Source organism: Cupressus sempervirens, chromosome 10 (genome assembly GCF_028749045.1).
Source record: "Cupressus sempervirens isolate cs-2001-9-10 chromosome 10, ASM2874904v1, whole genome shotgun sequence".
Lineage (NCBI taxonomy): Eukaryota > Viridiplantae > Streptophyta > Pinopsida > Cupressales > Cupressaceae > Cupressus > Cupressus sempervirens.
In genome coordinates, this window is record NC_143127.1 from 526,191,994 (window position 1) to 526,211,439 (window position 19,446).

The 19,446-nt window shown below is 33.8% G+C and overlaps 1 protein-coding gene across 3 annotated transcripts in view; it reads left to right on the forward strand.

Annotated features, from left to right (window-relative positions):
* The window catches only part of LOC149534960 (phytochrome-like), a 92,536-nt gene that overhangs the window by 24,143 nt on the left and 48,947 nt on the right, over positions 1 to 19,446 (forward strand). The window contains exon 3 of one of the 3 annotated variants that reach the window (XM_089807506.1): positions 13,573 to 13,656. The exons of the other annotated variants lie outside the window; for them this stretch is intronic. Within the exon in view, the coding sequence (XP_089663632.1) occupies positions 13,573 to 13,656 (84 nt within the window). The remainder of the gene's footprint in view (positions 1 to 13,572; positions 13,657 to 19,446) is intronic. 3 annotated transcript variants of the gene reach the window in all.

The window sequence follows — 19,446 nt, forward strand, 5'->3', positions numbered from 1 at the left end:
TATGAACCAGTGAGGCCACAAACGGGGGACCTCATCCCCATGAGATTTGAACCTGGATGGCAAGGATAACAATGCAACAACTTAACCATCACAACATGCCACTATTTGAAATTGCATGGTTACTGATTCTTTTTATTCTTGTTTTCTTTTAACGGGTTCATCTACACTTCTTCACTATTAACAGGCCATCAGGCCGATGTATCTTTGGTGCTTGAACCATTAATTTCAACATGCATGTACTCACAAGATTCTGGCTTTACAGCCTGATGGAACTTGAAAATTTTGCCTCCATTTGAAACATAATGTTGGAGACTAAAAAAAAAATATTGTCATTTATGTCATGAAAAATACATGAAAGAGAGTTTATTGATTTAGGTCATGAAATTAATGCACAAAAGTATTGAAGAAATCAAATACGCCTACAACTACAGAAGATAACAAATCTCAGTATTATTTACAGCAAATTTTGACTATACCATATGATTAATATATTTAAATCACCTAGCATAAGCTTTAGATTGGATTCCACTAGTGAAGTTAGAAGGAGAGCATGAGTCGAGCAGAAGATTAAGGACACAGTTCCTTATAAAGATGGAAGGTTTGATAGAGTCGTGGTTCAGGGGGATTCTTTCAGGTGTGGTGGACTCCCTTACACCTGGTCAAGTATTACAGTGTAATGTAGAGGGACAAAGTGTGGAACTGGTGAAGCGTCCACTTCCAACACAAGTAGCCTTCTTGGACTGGGCTATCAATCTGATGACAGATGTTGTGCAAGAACAGAGCAATAAAATGAATGTGTGGAATATTGCAATGGTCTTTGCACCCAATATGACCCAGATGTTTGATTCCTTGACAGCTCTTATGCATGGTGTTCAAGTCGTCCTGATGAAGATGACTATGAGAGCACAGGACAGATACTGGGAACTTGTGATTTAATGGAAAACACTGATAATGATGAACATAATAGTGGGAGTGTCAATTTCGCAGTGGAATATTATTGCCGCAACACTGATGGTATTTCAGTTAACGAGAGTGAGGAAGTCTTATAAATCCTATCGATTAGCAAAATGAAAGAGTGGAGGCACTTGACGTGAAGAAATACGGATGTGCGTATTAGAGGGATGTTTGCGTGAGTAAGAGTTATGGAGATTTAAAGAGTAGGATGGAAGATACGTGCCAGGAAACAAACCATATAAGAAGAAATCCCCTTCGATCTTGGCCAAGCATAAAGGGTATACATGCTGGAAGGAACGCAACACTTGTGTGTTGTTGAACGTCAAGATATATGGTGTCCACGCGTAAAGCAACATTTAAAAAAAATCGACGGCCAATATTTGAACGCAGGTATCACATAATCCATGATCACATTAATTAAAAGTTAATTTGAAGACAAAGCAAACGAGAATATGTTTTATGCGGCTACATATCCAAGTAAGGAATCTATAATATATTGAATGAGGCCCGATAAAAGGAAATACGCACAAGCCAATAAACAAATTTTAAATTACTTCATTGGTGTGATGTTAAAGGGAAAGGGTGTAATTTATTTTTGTAAGAAAGTGACTTTTGAATTTGGAAAGTCATATCTCTTTAATTTTTAAGATATAAAATGAGAGAAATGAGAGATCATTGTAATATTCATATCCGAACATTTTTATTCAATTCGAGAGAAGTATTTTATATTTATTTTATTGTATGGAGAGATAAGGGAAATATTATGATTTTGTAATAAAGTCTGATATTTTATTTTTAATAAAATAAAATGTCTTTTGCTTATCTTTAATGGCATGGAGATTTAAACTGCAGGCGAATCGTCTTTCATAATTATATTTTAAAATTCTGTATATAATTTTGTTATCAGATAAGTGGACATGGTTAATTAGCATTTTAAATTTGATCATCATGGGTGTTGTGAAATATTTAACTGTTTCCGCAACTGTGTTCAGTTTGTCTCAGTGGAGTTAAAATTCCATCTGGACTAATTTAAAGATTGCATTATAATTGGTCTGTCGCATCTGGATTATCAAAATTATTGGCAGTACAAGTGCATTGAACATTATGAAGTTGTATGTAAAAGTTCACCGAAGTTGACTCTATCGCTCGGATGAGCAAAGGCACTGGTCTTTTTATTGAAGTCAGAAAATCTATATATTCCTCCTACAAGCATCAAATTTATTATTATTCAATTGTTGAAAACATTTAACCATTATCCAACATTTTAGTTTCATTCTGATCGAGTTCAAGGACCTTGCCAATCGAGGAACTCGCAAAGTTTAAATTTGCTATAGAAAACCCTTGAATTGAGTGGTCAGTGTTCAAGGTGAAGGTTTACCCACCTGGGTGTAGCGGAGCCCGAAGTGCAGGGGAATCTAAGCGATTTCCGTTTGTTGGCCAAAATTTGATTGAGAGATCCTACCGAAGAAGTGGCAGGCCCTTGGATTTCCAATTTGCGGTTTTGGGAACCAACACAGCCTATGGGTTTCCTTTATATTTGGGATTTGTACTTATCTCAGATTTGAATCATTAATCCATATTGTTCAACATATAAATTAGAAGAATACTTTTCAGGAAAATCTACAGAGTTTTTAATATGTATGGAATGGTGATGGAATAATCTTATTTTCAAGAGATTCTAAATTATGGCAATCAGTTAATCTTGATAAGTTTATATTAAACCAGTACATCATTCACAATCGGCTGTTTCTTATGACTCTTACAGTTTATGAGTTGGACATAAATACAGATACAAGTATATATATATATATCGACTTGTTTTGTTAATGATTGGAGAACATATTGATTAACTTTCGACTCAGCTTATTAAAATAAGGAAAATGTTATAAATGTTCCCTTACGTGACTCAATGCTTACAGAATTCTGTGGACGTGGACAAGATTACTTGCGTTCCATTTCAAACAGAAGACAACTAGTAAATCATGGATAAATTTAAGGAAATCTGAATCAGTCTTAACAAGTTCACAAGATAGAAAGAAAATAAGCAAATTTTTAAAAGAAAACATCTCCTTACATGACTTTCTGCCCTGCGGATAAGTTACTAATACTGGGCTCAACGACTCTTCCTACTTCCACGGGAACAATGATTTATGAGATAGGGAAGTATTGCTCAGGTAACAAGGCGGATAAACTCTCTCAAATGTATGAATTTGGGTTGCAAAGTCGTAAGAGTTCTGAGACTATGGCAGAGTAAGGAATAGATGGATATCTCTTGGTGTGTCCCGAATACGACAAGGCAATCATATTTAAAGATATTGAAATGGCTTTACGGCTTCCTGTCGTTGCAAGACTCATTTACGTTTTGTATTCCATCGGTTGGAAAGAAAGAAACATTGGAATGAAGGTGAAGATGAAAAGTTTTATTAATATTATTTAATGTTATACTATAGTCTTGGTTAGATTATAATTAAGTATTTACAAGGTGACATTATTGTATTATTAATCCTAATATAATAGTGCCACTTTGCATATATTTATTTGTGATTTTAATTAAGAGAGTAATATAATATTAAATGATATTATTATTTAATAAAAACAATAAATGTAAGAATTTTGTTTTATTTTAATAATTATATTGTGTTTAATTTTTTATTTTTAGCTCATGCAATTTTCCACTTAGAAATTTATTGTCAAGCCCTAACAATCTTGCCATGGCGACTTTTAAGATCAAACCTGTTATTCCTGATAACTGGATCATATGATTATCCCATTTTCGGATGACCTCGTTTTGTAATGCTTCCCCTCTTTCTTCAGTCTTCATCTTGTAAACATTTTCAAACAATATTCTTGCCAAAATATCAATTCAAGATTCATAATTTGTTAAGCAAAATCATCAAATGATCGTTAGGAAATCTCGTTAAATAATGGCTAAAATTAACTAATTCCATTTCACATGAACACAACGTATAGATTTAACTGACTAGTTTCATTTAATAATCAAATCGATGCAACGACTATAATTCACTAATTCAATTTCACATGAGCACGATCAAATTGATGCAACGGCTAAAATTAATTGATTCAATTTCACATGAACATGAAAACTAAATAACGACTGGAACTAACATGATATAACAACGGCTATAAACAACTTAAAATTTTAGGGCAAAATTTGGGATGTAACATACCCACCCCCTTAGGTTTTTCATCGTCCACGATGAAATAATATCAATTTAAAAAAAAAAAAAAATTAAGAACAGAAAAAGAAAAAGAAATGAAATATTCAGTTTCCAGTTTCTGTAAATAGGTAGGGGTATTTCTGAAAAATATCATGATAATCTTACCATGTAGCATTATCTTCTGAATACTGGTCCTACTGGACCTTGCACTGTGTTACCTCTCGATTTCGTAAGCGCAGCTTATGTACCTTGAGTATTCTGAGCGGTTTTACCTCTACCACCCCTAGCTCTTGTACCTGCAACAATTTTCAATCAATCATGTGCTCATGATGACTAACAAACTTCTTAAGGTAAGACACATGGAAGACGTTATGCATCCTGGCAAGGGCAGGAGGTAAAGCAATCCTATAGGCCACTGGGTTAACAATCTCCAAAATTTCAAAAGGTCTTATGTATCTAGGGGCCAACTTAGCATTCTTCCCAAACTTAATTGTACTTTTCTGAGGCTTGACTCTCAATAACACCTTGTCCCCTATTGAAAATTCTCTGGGTAACCTTTTTGCATCAGCATAACTTTTCTGCCTATCGTTTGCTTCTTTCAATCTCTGGCGGATCTGAAATACTTGTTCTTCCATCTCTTGTAGCATTTTTGGCCCAACAATGACCCTGTCCTCTAATCGATTCCAGCTTATTGGGGTTCTGCATTTATGACCATACAAGGCTTCAAAGGGAGCCATTTTGATTGAAGATTGGTATGAGTTATTATATGCAAATTCAACCAAAGCTAAGTACGTTTCCCATTGATATTGTCGATCCATGCAATAAACCCTTAGAAGGTCCTCTAGTACCTGATTCACATGCTCTGTCTGACCGTCTGTCTCAAGATGATAAGCTGAACTTATATTCAATTTAGTGCCCAAGGCTGAAAATAATGTTTGGCAAAATCTAGAAGTTATCCTTGTATCTCAATCTGAAATGATTTTCTCTGAAACCCCATGTAATCTAAATATTTCTTTTATGAATTTATGGGCTATCTCAGGTGCTCCATCGGATAAATTCCTTGGAATAAAATGTGCAACCTTAGTCAATCTATCAACCACGACCAAAATAGTGTTATGTCGATTCCTAGTTATAGGCAATCCCTGTACAAAGTCCATGGATATTACTTGCCATTTCCATTCAGTTACCTCATTTGGGTGCAACAATCTTGCTGGGTATCTATGTTCCGCCTTTACTTTATGACATTCTAAAAAACTTGCTACAAATTCAATTATCTCTCTTTTCATTCCTTTCCAAAAGTATAAGGGTTTTATGTCGGATAACATTTTTGTTACCCCCGGATGTCCTGAATATGGAGCTGAATGATACTCTCCTAAAATCAATCTTCGCAACTCAGGATGATTTGGTACGTAAATTCTGTGGTGATATCTCAACAGTCCATCATCTTCTAAATTAAAATCTGAATGTTTGGGGTCTTGCGGATCTCTAATAAGTGACATGTTGATTTCTTCATAAAATTCGTCATGCTCTAAATGTTGTAAGATTTGATCCCTCAATTGAAATTTTACTTCAGTCATTGCTGAAATATGTCTTCTTCGGCTTAAAGCATCAACCACCTTATTCTCTTTCCCCTTAATGTAGCTTATGTCAAGCTCATACTCTGCCAAAAATTCTAACCATCTCCTCTGCCTTGCATTCAAATTTTGCTAAGTGAAAATATATTTTAAGCTTTGATGATCAGATCGGAGCTCAAAGGGTTTTCCAATTAGATAATGTCTCCACATTTGTAAAACATGTACTATGACTGCTAATTCCAAGTCATGAGGTGCATAATTTTGCTCGTAATTTTTCAACTTCCTAGATTCATAGGCAATGACTTGTTTGTCTTGCATTAACACGCCCCCTAATCCTTCACCTGAAGCATCAGTGATTACTACAAATGGTTTCAGTGGATTAGGTACCCTTAAAATAGGTGCAGTAGTCAATTTTTCTTTCAGAAACTCAAAAGCTAATTGACATTTTTCTGTCCAAACAAATTTCTTCCCTTTTCTCTGAAGTGATGTGATGGGATAAGCTATTTTTCAGAAGTTCTTGACAAATTTCATATAAAATCCAGCTAACCCCATGAAACTCCTAACTTCAGATATGTTTCTAGGTATGGGCCATTCCTTAATTGCTTTAATCTTTAGATGGATCTATTGCTATGCCTTGCGCTGAAATTATATGCCCTAAATATTGTATTTTTTTCTGGTAAAAGGCACACTTTGATAATTTTCCATATAATTTATGTTCTCTAAGTCTCTGTAATACTATCTCTAAATGTCTTTGATGTTCTTCTTCATTTTTAGAGTATATAAGAATATCCTCTATAAATACCAACACAAATTTGTCCAAACAATCGCGAAATATACTGTTCATTAGGTTCATGAAGGCTGCAGGGGCATTAGTTAACCCAAATGGTAACACTGTGAACTCATAATGTCCATACCTAGTTCTGAAAGCGGTTTTGTGTATGTCTTCTTCCTTAATTCGCAGTTGATGATAACCTGATCTTAAGTCAATTTTTCAAAACACAGTCGCACCCTTCATTTGATCAAAGAGATCATCTATCCTAGATAATGGGTATCGATTTTTGATAGTGACTTTATTAAGCATTCTGTAGTCTATGCACAGTCTCATGGTTCCATCCTTCTTTCTTACAAATAACATAGGGGCTCCCCATGGTGAGATGCTAGGTCGAATGATCTTCTTATCCAACATATCCTGTAATTGAATTTGCAATTCCATTAGCTCTGTGGTGGTCATCCTATAAGGGGCTCTGGATACAGGTTCTGCTCCCGGTATTAAGTCTATAGTAAAACCAATTTTCCGAGAAGGGGGTAAACCAGGAAGTTCCTTAAGAAATACATCTTGATAGTTCTTCAAGTAAGGATATTTTTCTTCGAATGATTCTTGTAATTTTTGCTTAATTTCTCCATCTTCATAGATATAATCATCCCCATAAGTGGTTTCTCTTGTATCCTCAACCTTCACTGTGAATCCTCAACCTTTACTGCGAATATTTCACAGCCCTTCCTTCCATATCTCTTAAGTTGCATTGCTGAAATCTGTTGGGCTCTAATTTCATGTTTGGTCCCTAATATACTTGTGAGTCTACTACCTCTGTCATCCATACAATTGACGATTTTGGCATGGCAATCTACTTTAGCCTTATGTTCACTAAGCCAGTTTATTCCAATAATAATGTCATAGGATCCCAATGGAGCTACATATAAATTCAATTCTGTAGAGAAGTTTGGAAAATCAACCTGAGCTTCAAATAGGCATTGCTCTACCTTGGCCCTTGATTGGTTTGCATATTCAACCATCCATGGGTTTACCATAAAACCAGTTCTTTTTGGAAATCTACTTTAATAGTCTAGGTGATATAAAACATTCAGTTGCTCCAGTATCAATGAGTATAGTTACAGGGTTTCCATAAATCTTACTCGGTGTCTCGATGGGACCTAACTGTTGCTCTGCTTGTCTGTTATCCAAGGCTGCGTGTATTCTTTGCTGAAATACCTGCTATTGTTGTGGCAGAGGTGTGCATTGTGATTGATTGAGATTAGGGCACTGTCTCCTATAGTGTTTCCCTTTGCAAATATAACAACCCCCCGGTGGTCCTCTTCCTTCATTATTTCTATCACTTTTGACCACATGAAAATTTCCTTGAATGTTTTTGTTTCCGCTGCTTTTGTTTTCAGATTTATTATTCTTAAAATCCCTAAATTGTTTTCTTGGTGGTCCAGATTTAGTACTCTCGTAATTCCAATTGGTTTTTCTCTTACTGTCTTGTACTTAGTCATATTCTTGATGAGGTAAGGAAAAATAGGATGACGTGTTTTCTTGCGAGGTGTTCTTCGTATTAGCATCCTGTATTATATATTTTTTTCAATTTTTAGTAAATTTTAGGAAGGTGATGTGCCCTAGGTTCAGTGTTGAACCCAGTGCTCTGATACCATATGTAACAACATGTTTTTCTACTAACTAATTTCATCAGTTATCTATTTGATTTAAACTTCATATTCTCAAGACATGGAAATCAAGAAAACTGTTTGAAAATTTGAAAGTTAAATCTACATTGCTCTTTTACTCTAACAAGCTTAACAATATCAATTTAATTAATATAATTAACTGAAAATAAATCTAAATTAATTATAAATAACTGAAAATGAAAATAAACATCTAATTAGATTTTCAGATAATATTTATCCTTTAAGTAAAATAAACTTACAATTTTGAAATGAAAATTACTATACTTTCAAGTAAGAAGAAACATATTGTTTTTAGTTGAAAATCTTTCTAATTGGTTGTCCAAGCTCTGACTTTGGTGAGAGGAGAAGCATTATCATAGGCTTAACCTCCCAACCGTGGACCTTTTTACTTATCCTCACAAGTTCTAAGTTAATAGAACGGCCCTTCCTACCTCGAGGTTGGGCACGTGACGTTCATTGATCCAGCCATCGAAGTATTTACGTGGGTTGAGGTCCCAACAACTATTCAGAAGAATAACTGAAGCATCATGACAACAACACGATCAATTTGCTGTGGCAAGTATGCCTTTTTATCACCCTGGCCAAGGATTTCAAGATGTGGGTTTTTAACCCGATCTCCACCACTCAAGCTTGACAACTAACTTCGAAAGTGGATTTTGCATGAGCTAAAGTTATTAGATTTATTTGAAAATGCATGGTTACTAATTCTTTTTATTCTTGTTTTCTTTTAACAAGTTCATTTACACCTCCTCACCATTAACAGGCCATCAGGCTGGTGTATTTTTGGTGCCTGAACCATTAATTTCAACATGCACGTACTCACAAGATTCTGGCTTTACAGCCTATGGGTTTCCTTTATATTTGGGATTTGTACTTATCTTAGATTTGAATCATTAATCCATATTGTTAAACATATAAATCAGAAGAATACTTTTCAAGAAAATCTACAGAGTTTTTAATATGTATGGAATGATGATGGAATAATCTTATTTTCAAGAGATTCTAAATTATGGCAATCAGTTTATCCTGATAAGTTTATATTAAACCAGTACATCATTCACAGTCGGCTGTTTCTTATGACTCTTACAGTTTATGAGTTGGACATAAATACAGATACAAGTATATATATATATCGACCTATTTTGTTAATGATTGGAGAACATATTGATTAACTTCCGACTCAGCTTATTAAAATAAGGAAAATGTTATATATGTTTCCTTACGTGACTCAATGCTTACAGAATTATGTGGACGTGGACAAGATTACTTGCGTTCCATTTCAAACAGAAAACAACTAGTAAATCATGGATAAATTTAAGGAAATTCGACTCAGTCTTAACAAGTTCACAAGATAGAAAGAAAACAAGCAAATTTTTAATAGAAAACAACATCTCCTTACGTGACTTTCTGCCCTGCGAATAAGTTACTAATACTGGGCTCAACGCCTCTTCTTGCTTCCACAGGAACAGTGATTTATGAGATAGGGAAGTATTGCCTAGGTAACAAGGTGGATAAACTCTCTCAAATGTATGAATTCAGGTTGCAGAGTCGTAAGAGTTCTGAGACTATGGCAGAGTAAGGAATAGATGGATATCTCTTGGTGTGTCCCGAATATGACAAGGCTTTACGGCTTCCTACCGTTACAAGACTCATTTATGTTTTGTATTCCATCGGTTGGAAAGAAAGAAACATTGGAACGAAGGTGAAGATGAAAAGTTTTATTAATATTATTTAATGTTATACTATTGTCTTGGTTAGATTATAATTAAGTATTTACAAGGTGACATTATTGTATTATTAATCCTAATATAATAGTGCCACTTTTCATATATTTATTTGTGATTTTAATTAAGAGAGTAACATAATATTAAATGATATTATTATTTAATAAAAACAATAAATGTAAAAATTTTGTTTTACTTTAATAATTATATTGTTTTTAATTTTTAATTTTTAGCTTATGCAATTTTCCACTTAGAAATTTATTGTCAAGCCCTAACAACCTTGCCATGGCGACTTTTTAGATCAAACTTGTTATTCCTGATAACTGGATCATATGATTATACCTCGTTTCATAATGCTTTTCCTCTTTCTTTGGTCTTCATCCTGTAAACATTTTCAAACAATATTCTAACCAAAATATCAATTCAAGATTCATAATTTGTTAAGCAAAATCATCAAATGATCGTTAGGAAATCTTGTTAAATAACGGCTAAAATTAACTAATTCCATTTCACATGAACACAACCTATAGATTTAACTGACTAGTTTCATTTATTAATCAAATCGATGCAATGACTCTAATTAACTAATTCAATTTCACATGAACACGATCAAATTGATGCAACGGCTAAAATTAACTGATTCAATTTCACATGAACATGAAAACTAAATAACGACTGGAACTAACATGATATAACAACGGCTATAAACAGCTTAAAATTTTAGGGCAAAATTTGGGATGTAACATCATTGGTGGCAATAATGTTTCCACATAGCATAAGAAACCCGAGGAGTGTTATTAAATCTTTGCTTCTAAAGAAACAATAGAAGCCCAATAGAAATCTTTTCAATAGTTCGTTTGCAAAAAATATAGAGTCCAACAGTCATATTTTCACTCCCAGTTTAATACTGTAAATATAATCTTCTCATTGGAAAATGCTGAAGCTGAAGAATTCCCTCAAACATTTGCCAAACTTTTCAGGATGATTTGAGTGTCCGAACATGAACCTCAAAAAATGTGCCTGACTTCTTGGTTCGGGTTTGTAATGGCCTTCTAGAATAAGAAGACAGACCCACGTAATTGTATGTTCAAAACTTAATCTCATAAAATCTATAAATTTCTTCTCAAGTTAAAATGTTTCTGGTAAACCTTTTTAAAAATCTGGCTCTGTTATAACTTACAGGCTGGCAGGAAAACCAGCTCTGATACCAGTGTAATATCCTTATCCGGATATTTACTGATTTTTCTTTGCCTGATATAATCAGCAATAAAACTTTGCAGATAATTTCCAGCACAATCATAAACAATAGAAATACCAACTGATACTTATCCAGCCTCTTCTTGAATACAATATCAGACTCAAATATAAACAAATGTAATACGAGACATTCAATTAAACCAGAAGCTTCTCCACAGGTAATATTCTGTTATTTCCAAAATAACACTCAAGATTCAAACATATAACCACGTGTTACAAACCAGAAAGATTAAACCAGCAAACTCTTATAACTCCTTAAAATACATTATTGCATTTTACAACAGCAATAAAATAACCAGTACAAAAACCCAATCCTAAATACAGATTTAACAGTTAGATTGGAATGCTAGAATAAGAACCTGTAAGCGCGAATGAAACATCTAAAATGATGTTCCCAGGGACAATGGGTTTGCATCCACTGTCTACTAGCACGAGTAGTTACGTCCTCAAACTAGCTGAAAGTTGAAGCTTTCTAAAAACTCTAACAAGAGAGAAAACTGAACTGAATAATAAAATCAAGCATAACCAGCAATAAGCCTCTTTCTCCTTTCAATACACAAATTGAGACTCTTCGACTCCCCTCTGGCCTTCTACCTATTCCCTTGTGGCTCTTCAACTTCTCTCTAATAATTCGTCTTATTCCTCCTTGACCTTTATTCTTTTTTATAACATTAAACTGACCTTTTAACATTATGAGTCTATGTCTCAGAGTTGAATTTAATATTATATAAAATAAGAGTTCAATATTTCTAATGTCCCAAAAGGGGACATTACAGCGAAGACCAATCAACCAAACTTGACACAAAATACAGGAAAGTGATGCTCATCAACTACAATGAAAATCATAATAAAAGTATATTGGTTGGATGACATTGACACTAATGAAGGATGCCTAGTTGTGATGTGGTAGTTGATGAAACTGCAAGGGTGTTTCAAGCAACAAAACAATTCATCTCATATCTAAAAACTGCTAGAACTGAACGTTGATTGGCTGGAAAGTCAGTTGTGATGCATGTAAACCATCAACTTGAAGGGGTCAGGAAGTGTCCTTGCCACTAAAAATTAAGTTATAACTGAAATCATGAAGAAAACAGTGCTGATCTGGATGATGATAATGAGGCAAATAAAAGACCGAAATGGCGCCGTTGTGAGGTATTCACACCATCGCCCCATTGCAAATGGGGACCCTTTCTTTTTACTCTATAGTGAGGTAGTTGTTTTAGGTGGCCCCAATTTAATGGAAATCTCAAGTCTTGGAATCTAAGATATGAGTTTGAGCAACTTTGGCTTGCTAGATGGTCAAGTCAATTGGAGATATGAGTGAGAGTTAGGAAATGCTAGTCAAGGACATGAAGTTGAAATCAAAGGACTTGTGATGAAATGAGTCAGAATTCTTGGAAAGTCCTTGTTCTAATATCAAACTTGTTTTGGAAAATCAAGAAAAGTTGTGGGAGATAATTGTAATGTCCTCGCTATTAGGGTTAGCATCGGAGAAGTAATACATACAAAATAAATGTTAGAATTTAAACGATAATAAGTTTAACTATACTATTCTATCCTCTATCCTAACCCCAACCTTAAAGACGTCTCCACATTGAGATCAATAACCCTTATGAGGATCTCCAAGTCTTGAATGATATATCATCAATTTTAGTACCATCCTTAGTTACTTCTTTGTCTTTTATGGAGTGCTCCCTCTAAGGTCCTTCCTGGAAGTGATATCCTCTATCCAGGGCCTTTATCACATATGCATATGTTGCCTTCAATGGAATATTCCAGCATTAAAGATTCCTCACTCATGTTGGTCTCACATACTGACATAAGGATGGGATACCATATTAAGATCACTCTCTTTCCTCCAAAGGGACTCTCTTGAACTTAAACCTTTAACCATAAAGCCATGTAGACTATACTTTTAGAATTTCACCTTTTACATATATATTCGTATATGTATACAATAAAATGAATAAATTTATAATTACAAATATAATTCATAAATTTACGACATACTTTCCTTACTTTCCTTTATGTTTGATCCATACACTCTATCCTTGGTTTGCTGTTACATCCCAAATTTTGCCCTAATTTTTAATTTGATCATAACTGTTGGTTTAACGAATTATTTCTTTTCCTGATCATGTGAAACAAGTTAGTTAATTATATACATTGTATCAACTATTAATAGATTATTTCTCTTCTTGATCATGCAAAATGAGTTAGTTAATTATATACGTTGTACCAATTGATAACGAATTATTTCTCTCATGATCATGTGAAATGAGTTAGTTATTATAGACGTTGATGAAATAACCAGTAACTTATAAATGTCATTAGATGATTAACAATTGTTTGATTTGAATTAATGATCAATATATTTTGAATTAATGTGTTGGTGAGAATGTTTTGCTTGGGTGATTGCAGGAGAAGACTGAAGAGAGGGGAAGCATTTCTAAACAGGATCATTGGAATGGGATGGTTGTTTGGTTCAGTCATCAGGATCGGCAGGTATGACCCAAGACTCCCTTGGAAAGGATACAAAGACTTGACCACAGGTTACATTATGGGACTGCATGAGCTATTAGGAAAACAATATATTAAAAACATAAAATAATCTAAACTAAATATAATTCACACCTTTAGAGATTTATTATTGAATTTTATTATTTTATCATTATTATAAACACTTAAAATACGAACACATATATATAGAAATGAAATGGCACTAATAGATTATAATAATATAATCTAATGATGTCACCTCATCAGTATACATACGTGAATGTATATAAGAGCATATAATAATAATAAAATAAAATTTAAAATTCTTTAACTCGTTATTCCATTTCCCTCTTTATTTCTCTCCTATTTAAATTCAAATTTATGATGTATTCGAATGGCCTTCTTGATAACCGATGGTAACCAAGAAGTCATGGCCAACCATTAAAAGAATACCATGAATCGATTTGGGAACAACTTTCTTTTCCTTCTGCATTTTCTCTATCTCTCTTTCCATCTGCTACGACTTCTTATCAAGCTGAGTGAGAATGTTCTCAGAAATATAATTGTTCAGAAGTTCTAAATTCCGATTCATTCCTTTCTCCCTTTAATTCTATCAACGATAGTAATCCAGAGAAAAGAGATATACAATGGGTGATCAAGAATTCCGGTTGCGGAAGGAGGAATTCGAATTTGTTTGTAGGTCATGTGTTTTCCTTGCTAAGTCCAAACCGATTTTAGTAGGCTTCCATTACGTTATTTTTTTGAATATTATACCAAGAAATCAGTTCTTTGTTTGGTACGTTTGCCATTAAATACTTTGTTGCTGTTGTATAATATAAACAGTGGATTGAATAGAAAGTGTATTTTGAATGCATAACTTCCATCCATAGTCGGAATTACATACAGATTGATATCTTCTTGCTTTCTTATTTCTATCGAGTAACCTTGAGATTGTTTCAATTATGGATTCAAATGATAGAAAACTTAATTGAATTGCACGAATCAATATCTACGCATGTGTTATCACCATTTTCCCAAACATTCTTTAGAGGTGTAAATGATATCATAATGCTCAAACATTGAGGAATTCACTGGCAAAGAAGCCATGAAGGGTGAAGAGGTGTAAATTAAATAGAATGGTTATAATCTTTCAAGCACCTAGGATTCACCGGCAAAGAAGCCGTGAATGGTGAAGAGGTGGAGATAACCTGCAAGAACCAAGAATGAAATTAGATATAAATAACTATGTAATGAAAACACATAATAGCTCGTGCATGTCTTGATAGTGAAATCTGTTGTCAAGTCGAGTGGTGGAGATTGGGTTTACGAACCCAAATTGAAATCCTTGGCCAAGATAGTTATAGGCATATGTGCCAATCATGAGATTTTTTTGTTTGTCCATAGACATCAATTATATAGGTATAACTGATGGGGCACTCAAACCACTGGGTAGCTCGAATGGCTGGACTTGAGAACATCCCAAGTCCGATCCCGAGGTAGGGAGGGCCATTCTATTCAAGTTAGGATGTGTGGGGATAAGTATGGTCTGAGATTGGGAGGTTAAGCTTATGTCAATGCTTCTCCTCTTACCAATGTGAGGCATGAACAACATGATAAAGGGATTTCTCCATTATTTCTATATGTTCCTTTTGCACTTTTACCTTTAAATCCATAGAAGAATAAATAGATAGTTAGTTTTCTAATAGCGTAAATTGAATGAATATATTAGTTGATATATAAAATAGTTGTTACTTTATTTTTAGCTGAACATGTTATCAGGTTAGTAATGGTTAAAATGTTAGCAATGTATTCATTTATTTATTCGTCTTATCAGCTGAAAATGAATTACCGTTAGAATAGAAAACAATTACTTTATCCTAGTTAAATTTAGTTAATGAAAGTCATTGTCATGTGAAATAGAATCTGTCATTTATTAAATCAGATAATTAGGTGTTTTAAATTGGTTATGAAAATTCGTTTGGTACATCTGCAAATAATGCTAATATTAGTTGTGGGTTTATTTTATATCTCTATGCACTCCTATGTTTTCTCTTTAATTCCTTCAAAGGGGGATAGTCTTGAATGTTTGCCTTCTATGCTCCCAACCTTCCTTAAATGGTCCTTATTTAGTTTGTTGCCTTGTTCCATTTGTTAACCGTCTATATCTTATGTTGGCACTCATGGGAATGTCTCCTCTCTTAATTGTGCCCCTTGTGGAATGTCTCCACCTTAAATCTACCAAGTGGGATGTCCTAATTGAGAGGTATGAATGTCTCTCTTTCCCTTCTTCATTCCTTCCTACTCACCATTTGCTCGTGCCGAGACAAAGAGGTCATGCGCAAGAAGTGTCCTCTTTTACTTCAGAGATGACTAGGATTACAGCGTGTCCTTTGCTTTATCCATCCTTGCCGTGGTATCCACGAGGGGCTCATTCTAATTTAAACCAATTTTCTCTCCACCTTATCTATACATTACGATATCACTTTCTTTTTTCATGTGTCAAATGCTATTTCCTCTTTGCACGGTGGTCTCGATCGATAAGAAGTTGCACTTTTTAAATAGGAATTGTCATACCCCTTTTCTCCCTATGTTATTCCCTAAATATCTTCCCTTATTTTCCCATCGAGTTGTATGCCTTTTCATGCCCGCTCGATGGTCATCTTTCATCTTATGTACCCTTTACTAATTATTAATTAGTGTTGGTTGGTTTTAGACCCATAATCTCATTTTGCTTATCAACTATTATTATGTGAATCGTGACCTTTCTACCTAGTAATCTCCTGCTTGTTTAGTAGTGATGTAATTCATATATATTTATTATTATTTAATATGTGTTTAGCTATTTTTGATTGTTACCCATGCATTATTTGTTTGGTATTTGTTTAATTATTTAAGTATTATTCTTAATTAATATATTTTATTCTATTTTTTCTTTATTTATTTAACATCACTAATTCTACGTTATTAGATCCGTTATTCAATCCTTCATTGACTCAGAACAATATGCCTTACATCCTTATCCTAATCGGCATTCATTGCATAGGTTGACGTCTATCATAATTGATCTATAGAACATCCAATCTATTTACTTTAGTCATATATACATGAAGATCTAACCAATCATTGTGTTATCAAGCATATGATTCATGCTTCATCAGTAACTATCATTGTGCATGTTTGATTGATCTCTCTGCAATTATAGCTTATGTTGATGTGATTTATTACTATTAAACTTTCTTATCAAATCGACAATCATTGTTTAATTAGGACTGCATAGGAACTAGTGCTGACTAATATTTTACTCCACCATCTTAGTTGTTTATCTTTGTACTTTAGTTTTGGCATTATCATTGTTACCTTTTATTGAATCTTATTCCAGAAGGGGTTATTGCAATAATGTTGATGTAGCATGCTGATTGTTAAAATTTGGCTTCTGGAAATTTTTAGAATCTCCCAAAATCTAAAATCTATAATATAACTCCTATGAACCGGAAACCACTCTCAAACATCTTGATAATATTTATATGAAATATAACTTAAAGTATAAGAATGTAATTTATACTTAAATGTTATATCTTATATAAGTTATGTTGCATTCCAAGCTGAGAAGAAATTGAAGATCACACAATTAAGAAGCAAGCAAAAATGCCAATCTCGACATAGGGTTGGAAGTCCGTGCATTGTCGATATTTGTAATTTCGAGAATGCTAAATTTTTGCCCAAGATATATAGGACTTGGAATCAGATCGATGGGTGTTTGGAAAGAAAATCAGATCACATAACATGAATAAGGTAAAAGATAAGGGGAAATCTCAACATCACCATAATTGCACCCATCGGAAATCTTGACAGCTCCAGATTTCGGTCCTCCTTCTAATCCTGACATTCCAAAATCTTCGCACAATTAAAGGAGCAATCCAAGACCAAATATCAACTCCAAATTATTTTAGCTGATCAAAATTGAAGATCAGATATTGGTGAAGCTGAGTGTAATGTCCCTTGTCCAGTCCCCTGGGGTTTGGGACTAATTCAATCCTAAGAAAGTTCTTTCTCGCCAAACCTATACATAATTCTTTATTTAAAATTACTAAATTGATCCTCAATCTGATTTGTATACTTGATAGCTTGCTCTTCTATAAAATAAATTTATTGTTATGGCCCTCTTTGATTTTGGATGACAACTTATACTATCCAAATTCTCTAGTTATAAGAAGGGCAATATGCAGTCTTGATATTTACTACTGCTCCCGAGCCGACAAGAACAATATATGAATCCTTCAATATAATTGCCGAGTTCAATAGAGGGCCATAATGTAATATCCCTTTTCTAGCCCTTTATTTTCTGATGCATTGTTAGCTCTTTCGCCATGGTCCTGCAGACTAACTGGGTTGTTACAGTGATTAGTGTGAGTTTTGGCCTAGGCACTTCTTGTTGTAGGCCATTTGAAGTTTTTCCTACAAGGTTTTCAGGCACTTAATGTTTTAGTAGGTCAACAGGGTTCAGTCCTTACTCCTTTGGCCATCTCAGTATTGGACTTAGAGCATCTTGTGCATTCCAGTCAGCTATCACACATGGTCTTCTGAGTTTGATTGGATATTAATCTAATGCCAAAAGACTCAATAGTTACTTAATAAAGTGACTATTAAACTAAGGCACATATTAATGTCACTTCTTAATTAAAAGGGGTCTTTTATTCTTCTAAGTGGGAAAATAGATTTTTTAAAATAAAAGAAAAAAGGATGAAGAGATAGGAAAGAGAAACTGAAGAGTTATAATGTTGGGCATTAAAATTAAAAGATGAAAACTTGGTTCATTTCAGCATGCTTGGACATTGGTTTGGATTTTCAGATTTCTTCTCTTTAAGAACTAGAAGCTTAGCTTCAACTAGCTTTGATAACAGAAATCCTTTAGCTGAAAGACAATTGATGAAAACCCATTGTCTGTGGAGACGTCATATCAGGTGTCCCATTTGTGCTAAACATTATCTCTCTTCTCCTATCTGGGTTCATTTCTGTGTTTACAATCGGAGCTGATTAGTATTCCACTAGAAGTTTGATTGTAGCGGTCATTTGGAAAATATCATATTGCTGCTGTTTATTTTGTATCAACTACTGAAAATGGAAAGAAATAGGAATTCAGAGATTGTCGTTTGCTGATGATTTTACTGGTTAATTGTCAAAGTATTTACATGAGTTGTCTGTTTAAATTTCTGTGAATATTTGTGTGTGAAATTGGGAAAAACATCCAACCTGGATATTACAGTGGTATCAAAGCAGTGTATTGTGCCAGCCTGAAGGGTTACAAATTGCAGAAATAAAATATCTTGAAAGTTTTACTTTTTGCCTAGTGATCGAAGAACAAATTCACTGTTGAGCTAAATTTGTGAAATTTTCATCTACAACAATAAAAGGTATTTAAAAGTTTGAGCTTCAAATATCGTATGCAGGGTGCTTGTATATCTTCGAATTTTTTATTTTTGAGAAATTTGAGAAATAATAACTGCAGATCCTTTTACTTATAAAATTGGCGATGGATTTGAGGAGGTTGCTATGAATCCAAAGTAAGTTTATTATGCATTGCCTTATTTTTTGATGGCATTCACAGGCGTTTTAATATTTGAAGAGAGTTTATTTCCAATTGTTGTGAATATGATTTGTGGGTTTGAATTACATTTAGCCACCCATTTCATGTAGTTTGTGACTATTATATGGAGACTACTATTTGAGGTTGTTGCTATACTGGAACATATATTTCTGTGAGCCTTCATTTATTTATATTCAAAGCCTAGCTTCTAG